Source organism: Monodon monoceros, unplaced genomic scaffold (genome assembly GCF_005190385.1).
Source record: "Monodon monoceros isolate NGI ecotype Baffin Bay Population unplaced genomic scaffold, NGI_Narwhal_1 Super_Scaffold_19, whole genome shotgun sequence".
Taxonomy (NCBI): Eukaryota; Metazoa; Chordata; class Mammalia; order Artiodactyla; family Monodontidae; genus Monodon; species Monodon monoceros.
In genome coordinates this window covers 26,307,476-26,326,941 of record NW_021703775.1, presented here as the reverse complement: position 1 = coordinate 26,326,941, position 19,466 = coordinate 26,307,476, and the positions used below count along the sequence as shown (strand labels likewise).

General features: G+C 36.3%; 1 protein-coding gene across 7 annotated transcripts in view; it reads left to right on the top strand.

The window, feature by feature from the left end:
- ALMS1 (ALMS1 centrosome and basal body associated protein) overlaps positions 1-19,466 on the top strand; it is a 225,971-nt gene that overhangs the window by 62,864 nt on the left and 143,641 nt on the right. For 6 of the 7 annotated variants that reach the window (XM_029232819.1, XM_029232815.1, XM_029232818.1 and 3 more), the window contains 2 exons: positions 4,665-9,146; positions 10,185-10,318. In XM_029232819.1, coding sequence (XP_029088652.1) covers positions 4,665-9,146; positions 10,185-10,318 — 4,616 coding nt within the window. The remainder of the gene's footprint in view (positions 1-4,664; positions 9,147-10,184; positions 10,319-19,466) is intronic. The other variant, XM_029232817.1, reaches the window with a different exon arrangement.

Here is a 19,466-nt window from a genome sequence, read left to right as displayed (position 1 = left end):
TGGTGGTCTAGTTTCATTCCTTTGTAGGTGCTTTTCCCGTGCGGTGGTGGTTTCCCAACACCATTTATGGAGGAGATTGTTTTTTCTCCATGGTATGTTTTTTGCTCCATTGTCATAAATTAATTGTTCATATGTGTGTGGGTTTATTTCTCGGCTCTCAGTTTTGTTGCATTGATCTTTATATCTGTTTTTCTGCCAATACCATGCTGTTTTGATTACTGTAGACTTGTAGTCAAATTTAAAATTAGGGAGTGTGATACCTCCAGCTTTGTTGCTTTTTCTGAGGATTGCTTTGAGCATTTGGGTCTTTTGTGCTTTCATATAAGTTTTAGCATTGCTTCTTCTATTTCAGTGAAAAATGCCATTAGTATTTTTATAGAGATTCCATTGAATCTATAGATTACTTTAGGTAATACGGACATTTTAACAATGTTAATTCTTCCAGTCCATAAGTACAGACTATCTTTCCATTTCTTTGGGTCTTCTTCCATTTCTTTCAACTGTGTCTTATAATTTTCAGTGTATAGCTCTTTCACCTCCTTGGTTAAATTTATTCCTAGGTATTTTATTCTTTTTGATGCAGTTGTAAATGGGATTGTTTCCTTAATTTCTTTTTCTGATCATTCATTATTAGTGCATAGAAATGCAGCTGTTTTTTGTATAGCGATTTTGTATCCTGCAACTTTACGGAAATCATTTTTTGTTGGAGTCTTTAGGATTTTCTATATATAGCATCATGTTATCTGCAAAGAGAGACAGTTTTACTTCTTCCTTTCTGACTTGGATGTCTTTTATTTCTATTTCTTGCCTAATTGCTCCAACTAGGACTTCCAGTACTATGTTGAGTAAAAGTGATGAGAGTGGGCATCCTTGTCTTGCTCCTGATCTTAAGAGGAAAAGCTTTTATCTTTTCACCATTGAGTCACTGAGTATGATGTTGGCTGTGGGTTTGTTGTATATGGCCTTTATTATGTTGAGGCACATTCCTTCTGTATCCCTTTTGTTGATAGTTTTTATCATAAGGGGGTAGTGAATCTTATCAAATGCTTTTTTTTTTTTTAAGGAAAACCATTTATTTTTTTACACTAGAAATAGTGTACTTTAAGCTGAGGAAATTCTACATTATAAAATGATATAGTTTGTTGTAGAAAAAAAATAAGAGTAGTGGGTAGGGGTCTTGGTTTTCATATACTTTCCTGTTACAGATGAGAAAATCTGAGTTCACAGAGACCAAGCAAAATTCCTAAGGCCATAAAGGAAGTTGATTACAGAATGATTACCAAAAACCGAGGTTTCTGAGTCCAGGTCAGTTACTTACCCAACATGGCCTTGGATGCATTTGGTCATTTTTTTCCAAAACACTGGTTTGTTTAATGGGGCAAAAATGAATCAGTTGTTAGGCCAAGGGAGCCACTCAAATTTGAGAGATTTATACACTGTTATGAGGTTATAAATTTCAAGTCTATGTAAGGTAAATGAGGAAACTGAAGGCTATACAAGTAATTCAGACATAGTCACTCAGGAAGATAAGGACTGATGTAGAGATAGAAACAAGTTCTGCTTCCTGACGTATTACCCTTCATAGGAAGCTTTCTTTTTTTTTTTGAATTTATTTTTTTATACAGCAGGTTCTTATTAGTTATCCATTTTATACATATCAGTGTATATGTATCAATCCCAATATATTGCATATATTGAGATGATCACAATTTTTATTCTTCATGTTGTTAACAAAGTGTATCTCATTGATTGACTTGTGGATGTTGAACCATCCTTGCATCCCTAGATTAATTCCCACTTGATCATGGCATATCACCCCTTTCATGTATTGTTGAATTTGGTTTGCTAATATTTTGTTGAGGATTTTTACATCTGAATTCATCAGGTATACTGGCCTGTAATTTTCTTTTTGTGTAATGTCCTTGTCTGGTTTTGGTATCAGGGTAATGCTGGCTTCGTAAAATGAGTTTGGAAGTGTTCTCTCCTCTTGTATTTTTTAGAAAAGTTTGATAAGGATTGGTTTTAATTCTCTGAATGTTTCATGGAATAAAACAGTGAAATTATCTGGTCCTGGACTTTTGTTTGTTGCGACACTTTTTTTTTTTAATATCCCATTGCTCCGTTTTGTTTATTTGTTTATTTTTGGCTGTGATGGGTCTTTGTTGCTGCACACAGGCTTTCTCTAGTTGTGGCAAGTGGGGGCTACTCTTTGTTGTGGTGTGTGGGTTTCTCAATGTGGTGGCTTCTCTTGTTGTGGAGCACAGGCTCTAGGCATGCAGGCTTCAGTAGTTGTGGCACCTGGGCTCAGTAGTTTGTGGCTTGCAGGCTCAGTAGTTGTGTCACATGGACTTAGTTGCTCTGTGGCATGTGGGATCCTCCTGGACCAGGGCTTGAACCTGTGTGCCCTGCATTGCCAGGTATGATTCTTAACCACTGTGCCACCAGAGAAGTCCCTTTTGGGTCACTTTGAGTGCTGATTCAATCTCCTTACTAGGCTGTTCAGATTTCCTATTTCTTCATGATTGAGACTTGGTAGATTGTACTTTTCTAGGAATTTATCCATTTCTTCTAGGTTGTCAAATTTGTTGGCCTAAAATTGTTCATAGCAGTCTCTTACCCTTGTTATTTCTGTGCTATTATTTGGAAATCTCCTTTTTCATTTCTCAGTTTATTTATTTGAGTCCTTTTTCTTCCTCTGTCTAGCTAAAGCAGTGTTAGGAGCCAGCTCTTAGTTTCATTGATCTTTTACATTGTCTTTTTAGTCTCTATTTCATTTATTTCAAGTACGATCTTTGTTATTTCCTTCCTTACTAACTTGGGGCTTTGTTCTTCTCTTTCTAGTTCTTTTTCTTTGAGGTGTAAAGTTAGGTTGTTTATTTTACATTTTTGTTGTTTCTTGATGTGGGCATTTATCACTATAAACTTCCCTCTTTGAACTTTTTGCTGTATCCCGTAAGTTTTAGTATGTTGTATTTCCATTTTCATTTGTCTCCAGGTAATTTTTATTTCCTTTTTGATTTCTTCTTTGACCTGTTGGTTGTTCAGTTTGTCAGTCTTTGTTGATTTATTAATTTTCTGAGCTGTTTATTTTCTCACAAAAATTTCTATATCCCATTTTCCTTCTCAAGTTACTACGCAGGTTACATTGTTCCTTGTTTAGTTTTTTTGAAGAGTTAGTACTTGGTACTTTACTTCTTTACTTTACAATCATTATTCAAGCTATTTCATCATACATTCAGCTACTTTTTTGAAGCTCATTAGTGGATTTAGAACGGCAGTTAGTTGTAGTGAAAAGAGTTCAGAATTTGGAGTTAGGATTAAAAGGTTAAAGTGCCTGTTTTGTCACTTACTCAACATACAACTCTAGAAAAATTATATATTTTTGCTACTCAAAATGTAGTCTGAGGATCAGTAGTATTGGGCATTATCAGGGAGCTTGTTAGAAATGCAGAATTTCAGATCCCACCCCAGACCTACTCAGTCAGAATCTGCAAGTTAACAAGATCTCTACAAAGAAAAGCACTGTTAAATCATTATCTTTGAAACTTAATGTAAAGTAGAGACAATACTTGCTGTATATATTAATCATCTTATCACTATCTGACATAGCGTATGTTTTAGTAATTTATTGTCTGCTTCCTCCTATTAGAATGTAAGCTCTGTGAGGGAGAATTAGAATGTAAGTTTTGTCTGTTTGCTTATTGCTCTATTTTCTATATCTAGAACAGTGACTAGCACATAGTAAACATTCATTTTTTTGAATCAGCAAATGAATGTCAAATCTTGTAATTTTGATTGCAGTCATTTACTTTTCACTGCTATTTAGAGCTACTTTCATTTAGTATTAGATAGTACAAATATAGAACGTTTCCAGTGTTGCAGAAAGTTCTTTTAGATAGTACTGCTTACGACGCTTTTGCATTCCCTTCCACCCAGATTCAAGAGAATCTGTATTTCTGCAGTACAGTTCTGATCAAATCTGTTAACAGCTCCCCATGCCATGTAGAATTAATTTCAAACTCCTTAGTGTAACCTTTAGAGTCTTTACAGTTTCATTTAGTTAAAAATACATATTTTATTCAGGGTGTATGTATTAGGAGAGTCAGTTAAATCCACTGCATGCATAGCATCCATCTGGGCTATATTGCTTTGCCCTCATATGACTTAGGGGAAAGGGGATTTCATGAAAATAAGCTGATGATCCTTTGCTATGCCTTGGAGTAAAGTATTTTGTCTCTGATTAAGGAGTCTTACGTCTTCTGAAAACATACATGACACAATAACAGGCTAACTTATTAGCTTAGGGGGAAATCAAATCCCATACTAGATAGGATTTTTCCATCACACTGAAAATTCTTTAAAATCTAAATTTTAAGATCCACATAATATTCCATAAAATATATATACTGCTATTTAAAAACATTACCCTCTTGTTGAATAATTATTTCCACATTAGTCTGCTCTTATAAATCACTTTGTAATTAATATCTTTATGTATAAATCTTTATTTCTTCTGATGAGTATTTCTTTAGGGATCCTTTCTGGAAGCATAAAGGCCAAAGGAAGGAAAGCTCGCTTTATTTCTTTTAGGGCATAAAAGGAATCTTTTTAATTCAAAAAATATATATAATATCAACAATATTAACAAATCTCTTTTTCTTTAGGGGATACGTCCAAAGGAGACATAGCTGAAATTCCTCAATCCACCTTGAGACCAGGCATCACTACCACTCCTGAAGATTCAGACACTGTATCTCATTTATCCTTGTCCCCTGAGGACTTTTCTCAGTTGGCTGGAAGGTCTCCTCAAGTGAAGAATATTGGTCAACATACTGATACTCTCAACCAACAGACATTAGCAGACAGTCGTCTAACTGAAAAGGCTCTAAAAGTTTCAGCTGTTCCTGGGCTAGCTGACCAGAAGACTGAGATAGCAACAGTGCCCTCTAGTTCCTACTCAAAAAGAGGGAAGCCAAATATTTTCTACCCACAGGGCTTGCCAGATGGTTATCTAACTGAAGAGACTTTAAAAGTTGCAGCTGTTCCTGGACTTGGTGACCAGAAGACAAGTATATCTACAGTCTGTCCAAGTTTCTACTCACTTGGAGAGAAGCACAGTATTTTCTACCCACAGGCATTGCCAGATGGTCATCAAACTGAAGAGGGTCTGAATATTTCAGTTCTTCTTGGACTAGCTGATCTAAAGACTGGAAAACCAACAGTACCGGCTAGTTCCTACTCAGTTGGAGAGGAGCCTGGTATTTTCTACCAACAGGCCTTGCCAGGCAGTCATCTACCAGAAGAGGCTCTGAAGGTTTCACCTTCTCCTAGACCAGTTGATGAAAAGACTGGGTTGCCTACTGCATCCTCTACCTCTTACTCACATGGAGAGAAGCCTCGTATTTTCTATCAACAGACATTGCCAGAAAGTCATCTAACTGAACAGGCGCTGAAAGTTTCAGCTGCTTCTGGACCCCCTGAACAGAAGACTGGGATTCCCATAGTAACTTCTACTTCTTACTCACATAGAGAGAAGCTCAGTATTTTGTGTCAGCAAGAATTGCCAGACAGTCATCTAACTGAACAGGCTCAGAAAGTTTCAGCTGCTCCTGGATTGGCTGAGCAGAAGACTTGGCTTCCTACTGTACCCTCTATATCTTACTCACATAGAGAGAAGCCCAGTATTTTCTACCAGCAAGAGTTGCCAGACAGTCATGTAATTCAAGAGGTTCAACAAGTTTCAGCTGCTCTTGGATTGGCTGAGCGGAAGACTGGGATTCCTACCATACCCTCTACTTCCTATTCACATAGAGAGGAACCTCTTATTTTCTACCAACAAGAGTTGCCAGACAGTTGTCTAACTGAACAGGCTGAGCAAGTTTCCGCTGCTCCTGGACTGGCTGAGCAGAAGACTGGGATATCGACAGTACCCTCTACTTCCTATTCACATAGAGAGAAGCCCAGTATTTTGTACCAACAAGAGTTACCAGTCAGTCATCTAATTCAACAGGTTCAGCAAGCTTCAGCTGCTCCTGGATTGGCTGAGCAGAAGACTGGGATATCGACAGTACCCTCTACTTCTTACTCACATAGAGAAAAGCCCAGTATTTTGTACCAGCAAGAGTTGCCAGACAGTCATCTAACTGAACAAGCTCAGAAAGTTTCACCTGCTCCTGGAACCCCTGAGCAGAAAACTGGGATTCCTATAGTAACTTCTACTTACTCACATAGAGAGAAGCCCAGTATTTTCTACCAACAGGATTTGCCAGATAGTCATCTAGCTAAAAAGGCTCAGAAGGTTCCAGCTTTTCCAGGACTAGCTCATCAGAAGAGTGGGACACCAATAGCACCCCCTGCTTTCTACTCACATAGAGGGAAGACCAGTGTTATCTATCAGCAGGAGCTGCCAGACAGTCTTCTAACTGAAGAGGCTGTAAAAGTTTCAGCTTTTCCTAGAACAGCTGACCAGAACACTGGGATACCAACAGGGTCGTCTAGGTCCTACTCATTTGGAGAGAAGCCAGGTGATTTTTTCTATCAGCAGGTGTTACCAGATGGTAATCTAAGTGAAGAGGCTCTGAAAGTTTCACCTGCGTCTAGACCAAGTGACCAGAAGACTGGTGTACTCTCAGTACCTGCTAGTTCCTACTCACATAGAGAGAAGCCCAGTATTTTCTACCCACAAGCCTTGCCCGGCAGTCATCTATCTGAAGAGGCTCTGAAAGATTCAACTATTTCTGGACTAGCTGATCAGAAGACTGGGACATCAGAACCTTCTGGTTCCTACTCACATAAAGAGAAATCCAGTGTTTTCTACCAACAGGAGCTGCCAGATAGTCATCTAACTGGAGAGGCTCAGAAAGTTTCAGGTGTCACTGGAACAGGTGACCAGAAGACTGGGATACCTATAGTAACCTCCGCTTCCTACTTACATAAAGAGAAGCCCACTATTTTCTACCAGCAGGCCTTACCAGATAGATATCTTACTGAAGAGGCTCTGAATGTTTCAACTGCTCCCAGACCAACTGACCAGAAGACTGGGATACCTGCAGTACCATCTAGTTCCTATTCATATAGAGAGAAGCCCATCATTTCTTACCAGCAAGAGTTGCCAGATCTTACTCAAGTGGCTTTAAAAGTTTTAGAGGTTCCTGGACCAGCCGACCGGAAGATTGGGATACCAGCAATAATCTCTACTTCTTCCTCATATGGAGAGAAGCCCATCATTTCTTACCAGCAAGAGTTGCCAGATCCTAATGAAGATGCTTTAAAACGTTTAGAGCTTCCTGGACAAGCAGACCAGACCACTGGGATGCGAATTGTGCCCCCTACTTCCTATTCACATAGAGAGAGCCCCATCTTTTCTTACCAGAAGGAGTTGCCAGATATTACTGAAGAAACTTTGAAAGTTTCAGCTGTTCCTGGACCAGCTGACCAGAAGATTGGCATACAAACAGTCCCCTCTAGTTCCTACTCATATAGAGAGAGCCCCATCTTTTCTTACCAGAAGGAGTTGCCAGATACTACTGAAGAAACTTTAAAAGTTTTTGCTCTTCCTGGACCAGCTGACCAGAACGCTGAGATACCAACAGGGCCTTCTAGTTCTTACTCACATAAAGAGAAACTCAGGATTTTACCAGATGACCAGAAGGCTGAGTTACTGTCAGCTCCCCTTAGTTCCTACTCACATAGAGAAAAGCCTAAGACTTCAACTGTGATTGGACCAGGCGACCAGAAAACTCCATTACTGACAGGTTTTCCTAATTCTTATTCTCAGAGAGTAAAGCCCAGTATTTTCTTTCAACAGCAGTTGCCAGATAGACATCAAAGTGGAGATATTCTGAAGATTTCACCTGTTCCTGAACCAACTGATGTGAATTCTTGGATACAAATACCTCTTTCTAGTCCCTCTTCACACAGAGAGAAATCTAATATTTTCTACCCAAAGGAATTGCCAGACAAACATCTCACTGAAGATTCACTGAAGGTTTCAACAGTTCCTGGACCAGCTGACCAAAAAACTGTGTTACCAGCAGTTCCTCCTAGTTCCTTTTCACATAGAGAGAAACCAGTTCTTTTCTACCAACAGGATTTGCCAGAAAGACATCTAACTGAAAATAACCTGAAGTTCTCAAGTAGTCTTGGGCAAGCTGGTCAGATTACTGGGTTATCAACAGTTCCCCCTAGTACTTATTCACATAGTGAGAAGCACAAACTTGTTTCAGACCATGTCCAAAGGCTGATAGATAATTTGGATTCTTCTAACGCCAGTGTTATCTCAAACAACATGCCTTTAAATTCTCAGGCTGATGGTAGAGTTGTAATAAATAAGCCAGAATCTTCAGGTTTTGAAGATGTTGGCTCTAAGGAAATCCAGGATACGGAAAACAGTTCCAAAACTCTTAAAGAGATTCAGACACTTTTAATGGAAGCAGAAAATATAGCACTGAGACGATGCAATTTTCCTGTTCCCCTTGTCCCTTTCAGAGATGTTAGTGATATTTCATTTATACAATCTAAGAAGGTGGTTTGCTTCAAAGAACCCCCCACAACTGATGCATCTAATGGTGATTTGTCTCAGAGACAGCCATTCACAGAAGAAAGCCCAAGCAACAAGTGCATACAGAAGGATATTAGCACACAGACGAATCTGAAATGCCAGAGAGGCATTGAAAATTGGGAGTTTATTAGTTCAACTACAGTTAGAAGTCCTTTACAGGAAGCAGAAAGCAAAGCCAGAGTGGCATTAGACGAAACCCTTAGGCAATATAAAGCAGCCAGATCTGTAATGAGATCTGACCCTGAAGGGTATAGTAGAACCATTGAGAATAAGATTGTTATTCCTATGATGACTGTCATTAAAAGTGATTCAAGTAGTGATGCAAGTTCCTGCTCATGGGACAGTAATTCCTTGGAGTCAGTTTCTGATGTGCTTCTAAACTTCTTTCCATATTCTTCACCCAAGACAAGCATGACAGATAGCAAAGAGGAAGAGGGTGTGTTAGAGAGTGACGATGGTGGTGGTAGCAGTGTAGATTCACTGGCTGCACATGTGAAAAACCTTCTGAAATGTGAATCCTCATTGAACCATGCTAAACAAATACTCAGAAATGCAGAGGAGGAGGAATCTCGGGTACGGGCACGAGGTAGGAAAAGATAATTTGTTATAAAGGCAGGGCAAACTCATAAACGTTATAGTTTAATAATTTGCTTAAAGTTGAGTGTTGGAGCTCTAAATTAATTTTCTTGCAGAACTGTTAGATGATTACATTTTCTACCAGCAACCCAGAATAAACTCATTTAACCAATAATGAAAGTCACAGTATTAATAGTACTAGTTTAAGGTCTTAAGGAAAAGTAAGTTCTGATGTCTGAAGAAAAGGGGAGATAAAACTTGGGTTTCCAAACTCCTAAAGCTTGGATGTTTTCCTGATCTTTTCATTGCACTGTCCTTATTTTGGAGACAGTAAAAAACTTCAATTTGTGCTTCTCTAAGTCACTCTGTATCGTCAAACTACATATACTTTCTATCCACTTTTCTAATAAAATTCTTAAAGCAGATCTTAGATAGACGTCAGAAAAAACCAAATCAAGGTATTTCACACTAGAACTTGGGTTAGAGTTAAATTTCATTCATCTCTAATTGTAGAATTCCATTAAAAAAAAAGAAAAAAAGTCTTTAAGACAACATGGCGAATAAATTTGGAAGGCAACTTATAAGCAGTTCAGGCCTACTTGGAAATCTTCTCTTGAGATTAACTTCCTGCACCATTCCTTCTATCACTTATGCATATTTTGATTCTCCAAAAACTTCAAGTTTTATTTATTCTTTTAAAATATTAAATATCATGGAAGTGGCAGTGACTGTAGCAGGAGCTAATTGGGGAGACAAAGGGACTCTTTTGGTTGGAAGGAAGATAAAGATAAAATGGCTGAATACCATATTTAAAGTGGTCTCTTTGGAGAAATGTCTGTAGAATGTTTTTTTAAAAAATCTGACTTTTCGGTGAAATTATGTCTCTCAAGAACTTCTAATAGTTTGTCATAAAATTGAGAGTACACACTGTTTAGTAAGCACTGTGGTAGGGCATTAAATTGCATATATTGATGATCTTCTGTGCTCTTATAGTCACTGATACTTTTGCATTGTATGATCTTAAATGTTTTTATGCTTTTCTCTCCAGCCTGGAATCTGAAGTTTAATATGGCTCATGAGTGTGGCTACTCCATTTCAGAAATAAATGAAGATGACAGGAGAAAAGTAGAAGAGATCAAAGCAAAGTTGTTTGGTCATGGGAGAACAACTGACTTGCCCAAGGTATAAAAGAAATCTAGAAATTAAGAGAGAAAATGTGACAGAAAGGGTGTGAAATTTGGATCTCTTTACCGGGGCATTGATGACTCCAGCTGAGTCACTGATAGTCTTTGGCTGAAGTGTTAGGAGTCTTAAGTCTTCAAAAGTTAAGATTTAAGGATTAGGTTCTATAGGTTTTGATTAATTCTAAATTAACCTATTAAAATTTTTTGTCTTAGAAAAATAAGAATGGATTTGCTTGTTTTATCAATATATTCTTATCACTTTTATTTTTTCTTGAGGGTGGTATCTTGAGATGCAGATGCAGTCCAGCTATTTTCAGATGTATATTCTCTGCTTAAGAACACACAGCTATAATAGCTTATGTATAAATGACTTTCTTTTTAATAGTACTCATTTTCCATCTATAGTGAACTATTTCATGCATAGAAAAGAATATATATGAAGCGTGTATAAAGAAAAAGTAGAAATAATTCCTGTTTATTGGCCATCCAGCTTGAGAAGTAGAGTGTTACCAAATATCACTGAATTACTGTGTGTTCTCTTCCCCAGTTATATCACTCTTACTTCCTATCCTGACATGTATTGGTTTTTTTGCTGCTCAGTATGGTTTTGAACTATATAACAGATGGAATAAAGATGTTATATATTCTTCTGAGAATTGCAATTTTAATACAGTCTTTGGCTTCTGAGGTTCTTCTAGATAGATATACATAGTTTTAATTTATTCCTTTTTATTGCTGTAAGTATTCCAGTGTATGAATATATCATAGTCCATTCTCTTGTGCGTGGGGCATTTGGTCTGCTATTATGAACAATAATGGGGTATAATGATACCTATCTTACAGGATTTTGCTATGGCTTACATGAGATAATGCCTATAAAAGTGCTTATTAGGGTGTGTGATATTGCTCAATAATTGGCAGCTGTTATTATTAATTCCATAAAAATTGATATAGCTATCAGATATGTACACTTAATGGCGTAATTCATAGTTTCTTAGAAAATTGTCAGTGATATAACATAATTATTTGACTTATCAATTTTGGAAACGTTTTTTGAAAGTATAAATTAGATGGATTTTAGTTTTGTATATATGCTTGTGAAAAACAAAATTAACAGATAATAAAATGGATAAGTAGTTGTTCTAGCACCCTTTTTTTAAAAGCACATGTTTTCCCCAGTGATTTGCCTGCCTTCCTTCCTTCTTTCCTTCCTTCGGAATTTTTTATTATGGTAGGATAACATGGGATCTACACTCTTAACAAACTCTTAAATGCAGAATACAGCATTAACTATAGGTTTTTTTTTTGCGGTACGCAGGCCTCTCACTGTTGTGGCCTCTCCTGTTGCGGAGCACAGGCTCCGGATGCGCAGGCTAAACGGCCACGGTTCACGGGCCTAGCCGCTCCGCCGCATGTGGGATCTTCCCGGACAAGGGCACGAACCCGTGTCCCCTGCATCGGCAGGCGGACTCTCAACCACTGCGCCACCAGGGAAACCCTAGGTTTTATAGTTAATGTTGTATAGCAGATTTTTTGACTCTGCTGGTAATTTTTCTAAATATTCTTCTGTGAACACATAACAAAAGTCAAGTTGTCTTTTCTGACTATTAAGCTATTTGCTATTCATTTTTCTCAGAATGAAATGTATAAGTGGATATATTAAATTACCTTTTCAAAAGTTGAAGTACAAGTATAATTGACTATGTTAGTTTCAGCTTCACAGCTTAGTGATTTGATATTTCTAACATTACAAAATGATCACCAAGATAAGCCTAGTTATCATCTGTCATGATACAAAGTTTTTACACTAGTATTGACTATATTCCCCCACGTTGTACATTTCATCCCCATGACTCATTTTTTTTTGTTTATCTTAGTCTTCTTCACCTATTTCACTCTTCCCTCCCATCCCCCTCCCCTCTGGCAATCACGTGTTTGTTCTCTGTATCTATGAGAATACTTCTGTTTTGTTATGTTTATCCATTTGTTTTGTTTTTAGACTCCACAAGTATGTGAAATCATACAGTATCTGTCTCTCTTTGTCTGATTTATTTCATTTACCATAATACCCTCTAGGTCCATCCATGTTGTTGCAAATGGCAAGATTTCATTCTTTTTTATGGTTAATAGACCATGATATATATATATATATCATGGTCTATTAACCATATGGGGTGTGTGTGTATATATGTGTGTGTGTGTCTATATATATATATCTTTATCCATTCATCTCTTGGTAGACACTTAGGTTACTTCCGTATCTTGACTATTGTAAGTAATGATGTGCTGCATATAGGGGTGCCTGTATCTTTTTGAATTAGCGTTTTTGTTTTCTTTGTAAAAATACCCATAAGTTAATTGATGGATCATGTGGTAGTGCTATTTTTAATTTTGTGAGGAACCTCCATACTGTTTTCCATAGTGGCTGCACCAATTTACATTCCCACCAACAGTGCATGAGTGTTCCCTTTCCTTCACATCCTTACCAGCACTTACTTGCTCTCTTTTTGATAATAACCATTCTAACAAGTGTGAGGTGATATCTCATTGAGGTTTTTATTTGCATTTCTCTGATGATAGTCATGTTGAGCATCTTTTTGTGTGTCTGTTAGCCATCTGTATGTCTTTTTTACAAAAATGTCTATTCAGATCCTCTGGCCATTTTTTAATTGGGTTGTTTGGTTTTTTTTGATTTGAGTTGTATGAATTTTTTGTGTATTTTGGATATTAATCCCTTGTCATATATATCATTTGCAAATATCTTCTTCCATTCAGTAGGCTGCCATTTTGTTTCACTGATAGTTCTGTTTGCTGTGCAGTAGCTGTTTAGTTTGATATAGTCCATTTGTTTATTTTTGCTTTTGTTTCCCTTGCCTAAGGAGATATATTCAAAAAAATATTGCTAAGAGTGATCTCAGAGTATGCTGCCAATATTTTCTTTTAGGAGTTTTATGGTTTCAGGACTTCCATTTAAGTCTTTAATTCATTTTGAGTTTATTTTTGCATATGGTGTGAGAAGGTAGTCCAGGTTGCTTCTTTTGCATGTAGCTGTCCAGATTTCCCAATACCATTTATTGAAGAGGATATCTTTTCCCTGTTGTTTATTTTTGCCCCTTTGGTCATAGATTAGTTGACCATGTAAGTTTCTGGGATCTTTACTCTGTTCCATTGTTCTATATGTCTGTTTTTGTGCCAATACCATACTGTTTTGACATCTGTAGCTTTATGATATAGTTTGAAATCAAGGATAGTAATACCTCCAGCTTTGTTCTTCTTTCTGTTTAAGCTATTTGGGGTCTTTTGTGTTTCCATACAAATTTTAGATTTATTTTTTCTTGTTTTGTGAAAAATGCCACTGGTATTTTGGTAGGGATTGCATTGAATTTGTAGATTGCCTAGGGGAGTATGGTCACTTTAACAATATTAATCTTCCAATCCATGAGCAAGGTATATCTTTGGATTTTGTGTTCAAATTCAAGTGTTTATTTTTTTTTAACATCCTATCAACTTTTGTTTAAAAGATTATATCTTTTAGAGCTGTTTTAGATTCGTAGCAAAATTGCAAGGAAGATACAGAGATTTCCCATATACCCGCTGCCCCCATCACATGCATTTCCTCTGCCATTATCAATATCCCCCACCAGAGTGGTACAGTTTTTACAATGGATGAACCTACACTGATGTCTTAAGCACCCTAAGTCCACAGTTTACATTAGCGTTCACTTCTGGTATTGTACATTCTGTATGTTTGGATAGTGTATAATGACATGTATCCATCATTATAATATACAGAGTATTGTCACCACCCTAAAATTCCTCTGTACTCCCATCTATTCAAGTCTACCACCCACACTGCAACCACTGATCTTTTTACTGTCTCCATACTTTACCATTTTCCACATTGTCTTACAGTTGGAATCATACGTTTTGTAGCCTGTTCAGGTTGGCTCTCTCGATTAGTAATATGCATTAAGGTTCTTCCGTGTTTTGTTATGGCTTCATAGCTCATTTCTTTTTAGCAATGAATAATATTCCATTGTCTGGATGTACCACAGTTTATCCATTCATCTACTTAATAGAATTTATCCCTACATCTACTGAAGGACATCTTGGTTCCTTCTAGGTTTTGACAATTATTAATAAATCTGCTATAAACATCAGATGCAGGTTTTTGTGTGGACATAAGTTTTCAGCTCGGGTAAATATCAAGGAGCACAAATGCTAGATCATATGGTACGAGTATGCTTAGTTTCATAAGAAACTGCCAAACCATCTTATAAAGTGACTGTTTCATTTCACATTCCTACCAACAATGAATCAGAGTTTCTGTGGCTCCACATGCTCGCTAGCATTTGTTATTTTCTCACCATATCCGAGGTCATATAGGTTTTCTCCTATGTTGTTTTCTAGGAGTTTTGCATTTTACATTTAGGTGTATGATCCATTTTGATTTAATTTCTGTGAAGGGTTTAAAGTCTGTGTCTAGATTCATTTTTTCTACATGGATGTCCAGTTATTCCAGCACCATTTGTTGAAAATGCTACTTTTACTCTGTTGTATTGCCTTTGTGCCTTGTCAAAGATCAGTTGACTGTTTTTACATGGGTCTGTTTCTGGGCTCTGTTCTGTTACAGGGATCTATTTGTCTATTTCACCAGTACTACACTGTGTTGATTACTGTAGCCTTATAGTAAGTCTCAAATTCAGAAAGTGTCAGTTTTCCTACTTGGTTCTTCTCCTTCATAATTGTGTTGGCTCTTCTGGGTCTTTTGCCTTTCCATATAAACTTTGGAATCAGTCTTTCAATATCCACAAAATAACTTACTGGCATTATGATTGGACTTGCACTGAATTTATACGTCAGTTTAGGAGGAACTGAGGATCCTGAAAATATTGAGTCTTCCTGTCGATAAACATGGAATCTCTCCATTTATTTAATTCTTCTTTAATTTCTTTCATCAAGAATTTATAATTTTCCTCTTATAGATCTTGTATATATTTTGTTAGTTTATATGTAAACATTTCATTTTTATAGGATGCTAATATAAATGGTATTGTGGTTTTAATTTCAAATTTCACTTGTTCATAAATGATACATAGGCGAGCGTTGACTTGTATATTAACCTTGTATTTGGCAACTTAGTGTAATTGCTTATTAGTTCCAAGAGTTTTTTTTGTTGAGTCTTTCAGATTTTCTACAGATCATCATTTAATCTGCAAACACAGTTTTATTTCTTCCTTCTCCAGCTGTATACTTTTTATTTCCTTTACTTGTCTTAAAGCATTAGCTAGGATCCAGTGTGATGTTGAAAAAGAGGGTGAGATGGGCATCCTTAATGAGTTTCTGATCCTTGTGGGAAAGCTAGTTTCTCACCATGAAATATGGTGAGGAAGTTTTCCTCTGTTCCTGGTTTACTGATAGTTTTCTCATGAATGGGTGTTGGATTTTTTCAAATACGCTTTTTGCATCTATTGATATAATTGTGTGATTTTTCTTTTTTAGGCTTTTGATGTGATGGATTACATTAATTGATTTTTGAATAATGAACCAGTCTTGCATACCTGGGATAAATCCCACTTGGTCACTGCATATAATTATACTTTGTTGGATTTGATTTGTTAATACTTTATTGAGGATTTTTGCAACTATATTCATGAGAATAGATATTGGTCTGTAGTGTTTTTTTGGTTTTTTGGTTTTTTTCCCCTTGAAGTGTCCTTGTCTGGTTGTTTTATTAGGGTAATGCTGGCTTCATAGAATGAATTAGGAAGAAGTATTTCTTCTGCTTCTGTCTCTGAAAGAGATTGGAGGGAATTGGTATAATTTCTTCCTTAAATGTCTGGTAGAGTTCACCAGTGAAGCCACTTGGGCCTACTGCTTTCTTTTTTTAAAAGGTTGTTAAGTTACTGATTCAATTTCTTACATAAATTGGTGCCTATTCAGCATGTCTTTTTCTTCTTATGTGAGTTTTGGCACATTGTGTCTTTTAAGGAATTGGTCCATTCCATCTAGGTTGTCAGATTTGTGGGCATGTGGTTTGTTCCTAATATTCCTTTGTTTTCCTTTTAATGTCCATAGGATCTGTAGTGATGTCCCGGTTGCATTTTAGATATTAGTAATTTGTGCCTGCTCTTTCCTTTTCTTAGTTTGCTTGGCTTATTGATATTTATTTATTTATTTGTTTGTTTTGCTTACTTTGGACTTAATTTGCTCTTCTTTTTGTAGTTTCCTAAGGTAGAAATTTAGACTATGGATTTTAGATCTTTCTTTTCTAATAAATGCATTCAGTGCTATAAATTTTCTATGCACTGCTTTCACTGCATTCCACAAATTTTCACAAGTTGTATTTTCATTTTCATTTAAGTTAATATATTTCTTCTTTGATTTATTTGTTTTTAGAAGTATGTTGTTTAATTTCCACATATTTGGGGGTTTTCCAACTGTCTTTGTGTCATTTCTAGTTTAACTTTATTCTGGTCTAAGAGCATTGTATGGTTACTGTTTTTTAAAATTTGTTAAGGTGTGTTTTATGGCCCAGAACATGGCGTATTGTGGTTATTGTTCCATGTGAGCTTGAGAAGGATGTGTAGTCTGCTGTTTTTTACTGAAGTAATTTATAGATGTGCATTTATATCCATTTTATTGATGTTTTTGAGGTGAAGTATGTTCTTACTGATTTGCTGCCTGAGAGATTTGTTCATTTCTGATGGAGGGGTGTTAAAGTCTCCAACTATTATAGTGGCTTCATCTATTTCTCTTTGCAGTTCTATCATTTTTTGTCTCATGTAGTTCTACAGTCTTGTTAGCTGTGTATACATTGTTTCATCTTCTTGGAGAATTGACCCCTTTATCATTATGTTATGCCTTTTTTTATCCTTGATAACTTTCCTTCCTTTGAAGTCTGTTCTGTCTGAAATTAATATAGCACTTCTACTTTCTTTTGATTAGTATTAGCATGGTATATTTTTCTCCATTCATTTACTTTTCATCTACATGTGTTTTTATACTTAAAGTGGCTTTCTTGTAGATAACATATAGTTGGGTCTTGTTTTTTGATCCACTCTGGCAATCTCTGTCTTTTAATTATTATACTTAGACCATTGGCTTTCAAAGTGATTATTAATATAGTTGGATTGATGTCTATCATATTTATTGCTATTTTCTATCATTGCCCTTGTTCTTTGTTCATATTTTTGTCTTCCACTCTTTTCTGCTGTTTGTGTTTTATTTTGTGTGTATATATAAAATGGAGGATTTATTTATTTATTTTAAAATTTATTTTATTGAAGTATAGTTGATTTACAATGTTGTGTTAATTTCTGCTGTACAGCAAAGTGATTCAGTAATACTGCCTTTTATGGTTTTCTATGTATGTATGTATTTATTAACTTTTTGTTTTATACTGGAGTATAGTTGATTAACAATGTTGTGTTAGTTTCAGGTGTACAGCAAAGTGATTCAGTTATACATATACATGTATCTGTTTTTCAAATTCTTTCACCATTTAGGTTGTTATGTAATATTGAGCAGAGTTCCCTGTGTTGTATAGTAGGTCCTTGTTATCTATTTTAAATATAGCAGTGTGTACCTGTCAATCCCAAACTGCCTAACTATTCCTCCCCCCCACCCTTCCCCTCTGGTAACCATAAGTTTGTTCTCTAAGTCTGTGAGTCTGTTTCTGTTTTGTAAATTACTTCATTTGTGTGTGTGTGTGTGTTTGTGTGTATTTGTTTTTACATTCCGCATATAAGTGATATCATATGATATTTGTCTTTCTCTGTCTGACTTTACTCAGTATGACAATCTCTAGGTCCATCCATGTTGCTGCAAGTGGCATTGTTTCATTCTTTTTATGGCTGAGTAATATTCCATTGTATATGTGTACCACATCTACTTTATCCATTCATTTGTCGATGGACCTAATTTAGGTTGCTTCCATGTCTTGGCTATTGTGAAAGGTGCTGCAGTGAACATTAGGATGCATGTATCCTTTCGGATCATGCTTTTCTCTGAATATATGCCCAGGAGTGGGATTGCAGGATCATACGATAGCTCTACTTTTAGCTCTTTAAGGAATCTCCATACTGTTCTCCACAGTAGCTGTACCAATTTACATTTCCACCAACAGTGTAGGAGGGTTCCCTTCTCTCCACACCCTCTCCAGCATTTATTGTTTGTGGATTTTTTGATGGTAGCCACTCTGACTGGTGTGAGGTGATATCTCATTGCATCAATGGTTTTGATCTGCATTTCTCTAATAATTACCGATGTTGACCAAATTATCATGTGCCTCTTTGTCATCTATATGTGTTCTTTGGAGAAATGTCTGTTAGGTCTTCTGCCCATTTTTTGATTGGGTTGTTTGTTTTTATGTTATTAAGCCGCATGAGCTGTTTGTAAATTTTGGAGACTAATCCCTTGTTGGTTGCATCTTTTGGAAATACTTTCTCCCATTCTGTGGGTTGTGTTTTTGTTTTGTTTATGGTTTCCTTTGCTGTGCGAAAGCTTTTGAGTTTAATTAGGTCTCATTTGTTTGTTTTTATTTCCATTACTGTGGGAGACAGATTGAAAAAGATATTGCTGTGATTTATTGAAGATGATATTGCTGTGATTTATTGAAAAAGATATTGCTGTGATTTATGTCAGAGAGTATTCTGCCTATGTTTTCCTCTAAGAGCTGTGTATGGTGTTAAAGAATTTCCTAATTTCATTTTTTTTTACATGTAGCTGTCTAGTTTTCCCAGCACCATTTATTGAAGAGACTGCCTTTCCTCCATTTTATAGTCTTGTCTCCTTTGTCATAGATTAATTGACCATAGGTATGTCGGTTTATTTCTCGGCTTTCTATACTGTTTCATTGATCTATATTCCTATTTTTGTGACAGTCCCATACTGTTTTGGTGACTATAGCTTTGTAGTGTAGTCTGAAGTCAGGGAGCCTGACTTCTCTAGCTCCATTTTTCTTTCTCAAGATTGATTTGGCTATTTGGGGTCTTTTGTGTCTCCATACAAATTTTAAGATTTTTTTGTTCTAGTCCTGTGAAAATGGCCATTGGTAATTTGATAGGGGTTGCATTGAATCTGTAGACCACCTTGGGTAGTATAGTCATTTTGACAATATTGATTCTTCCAATCCAAGAACATGG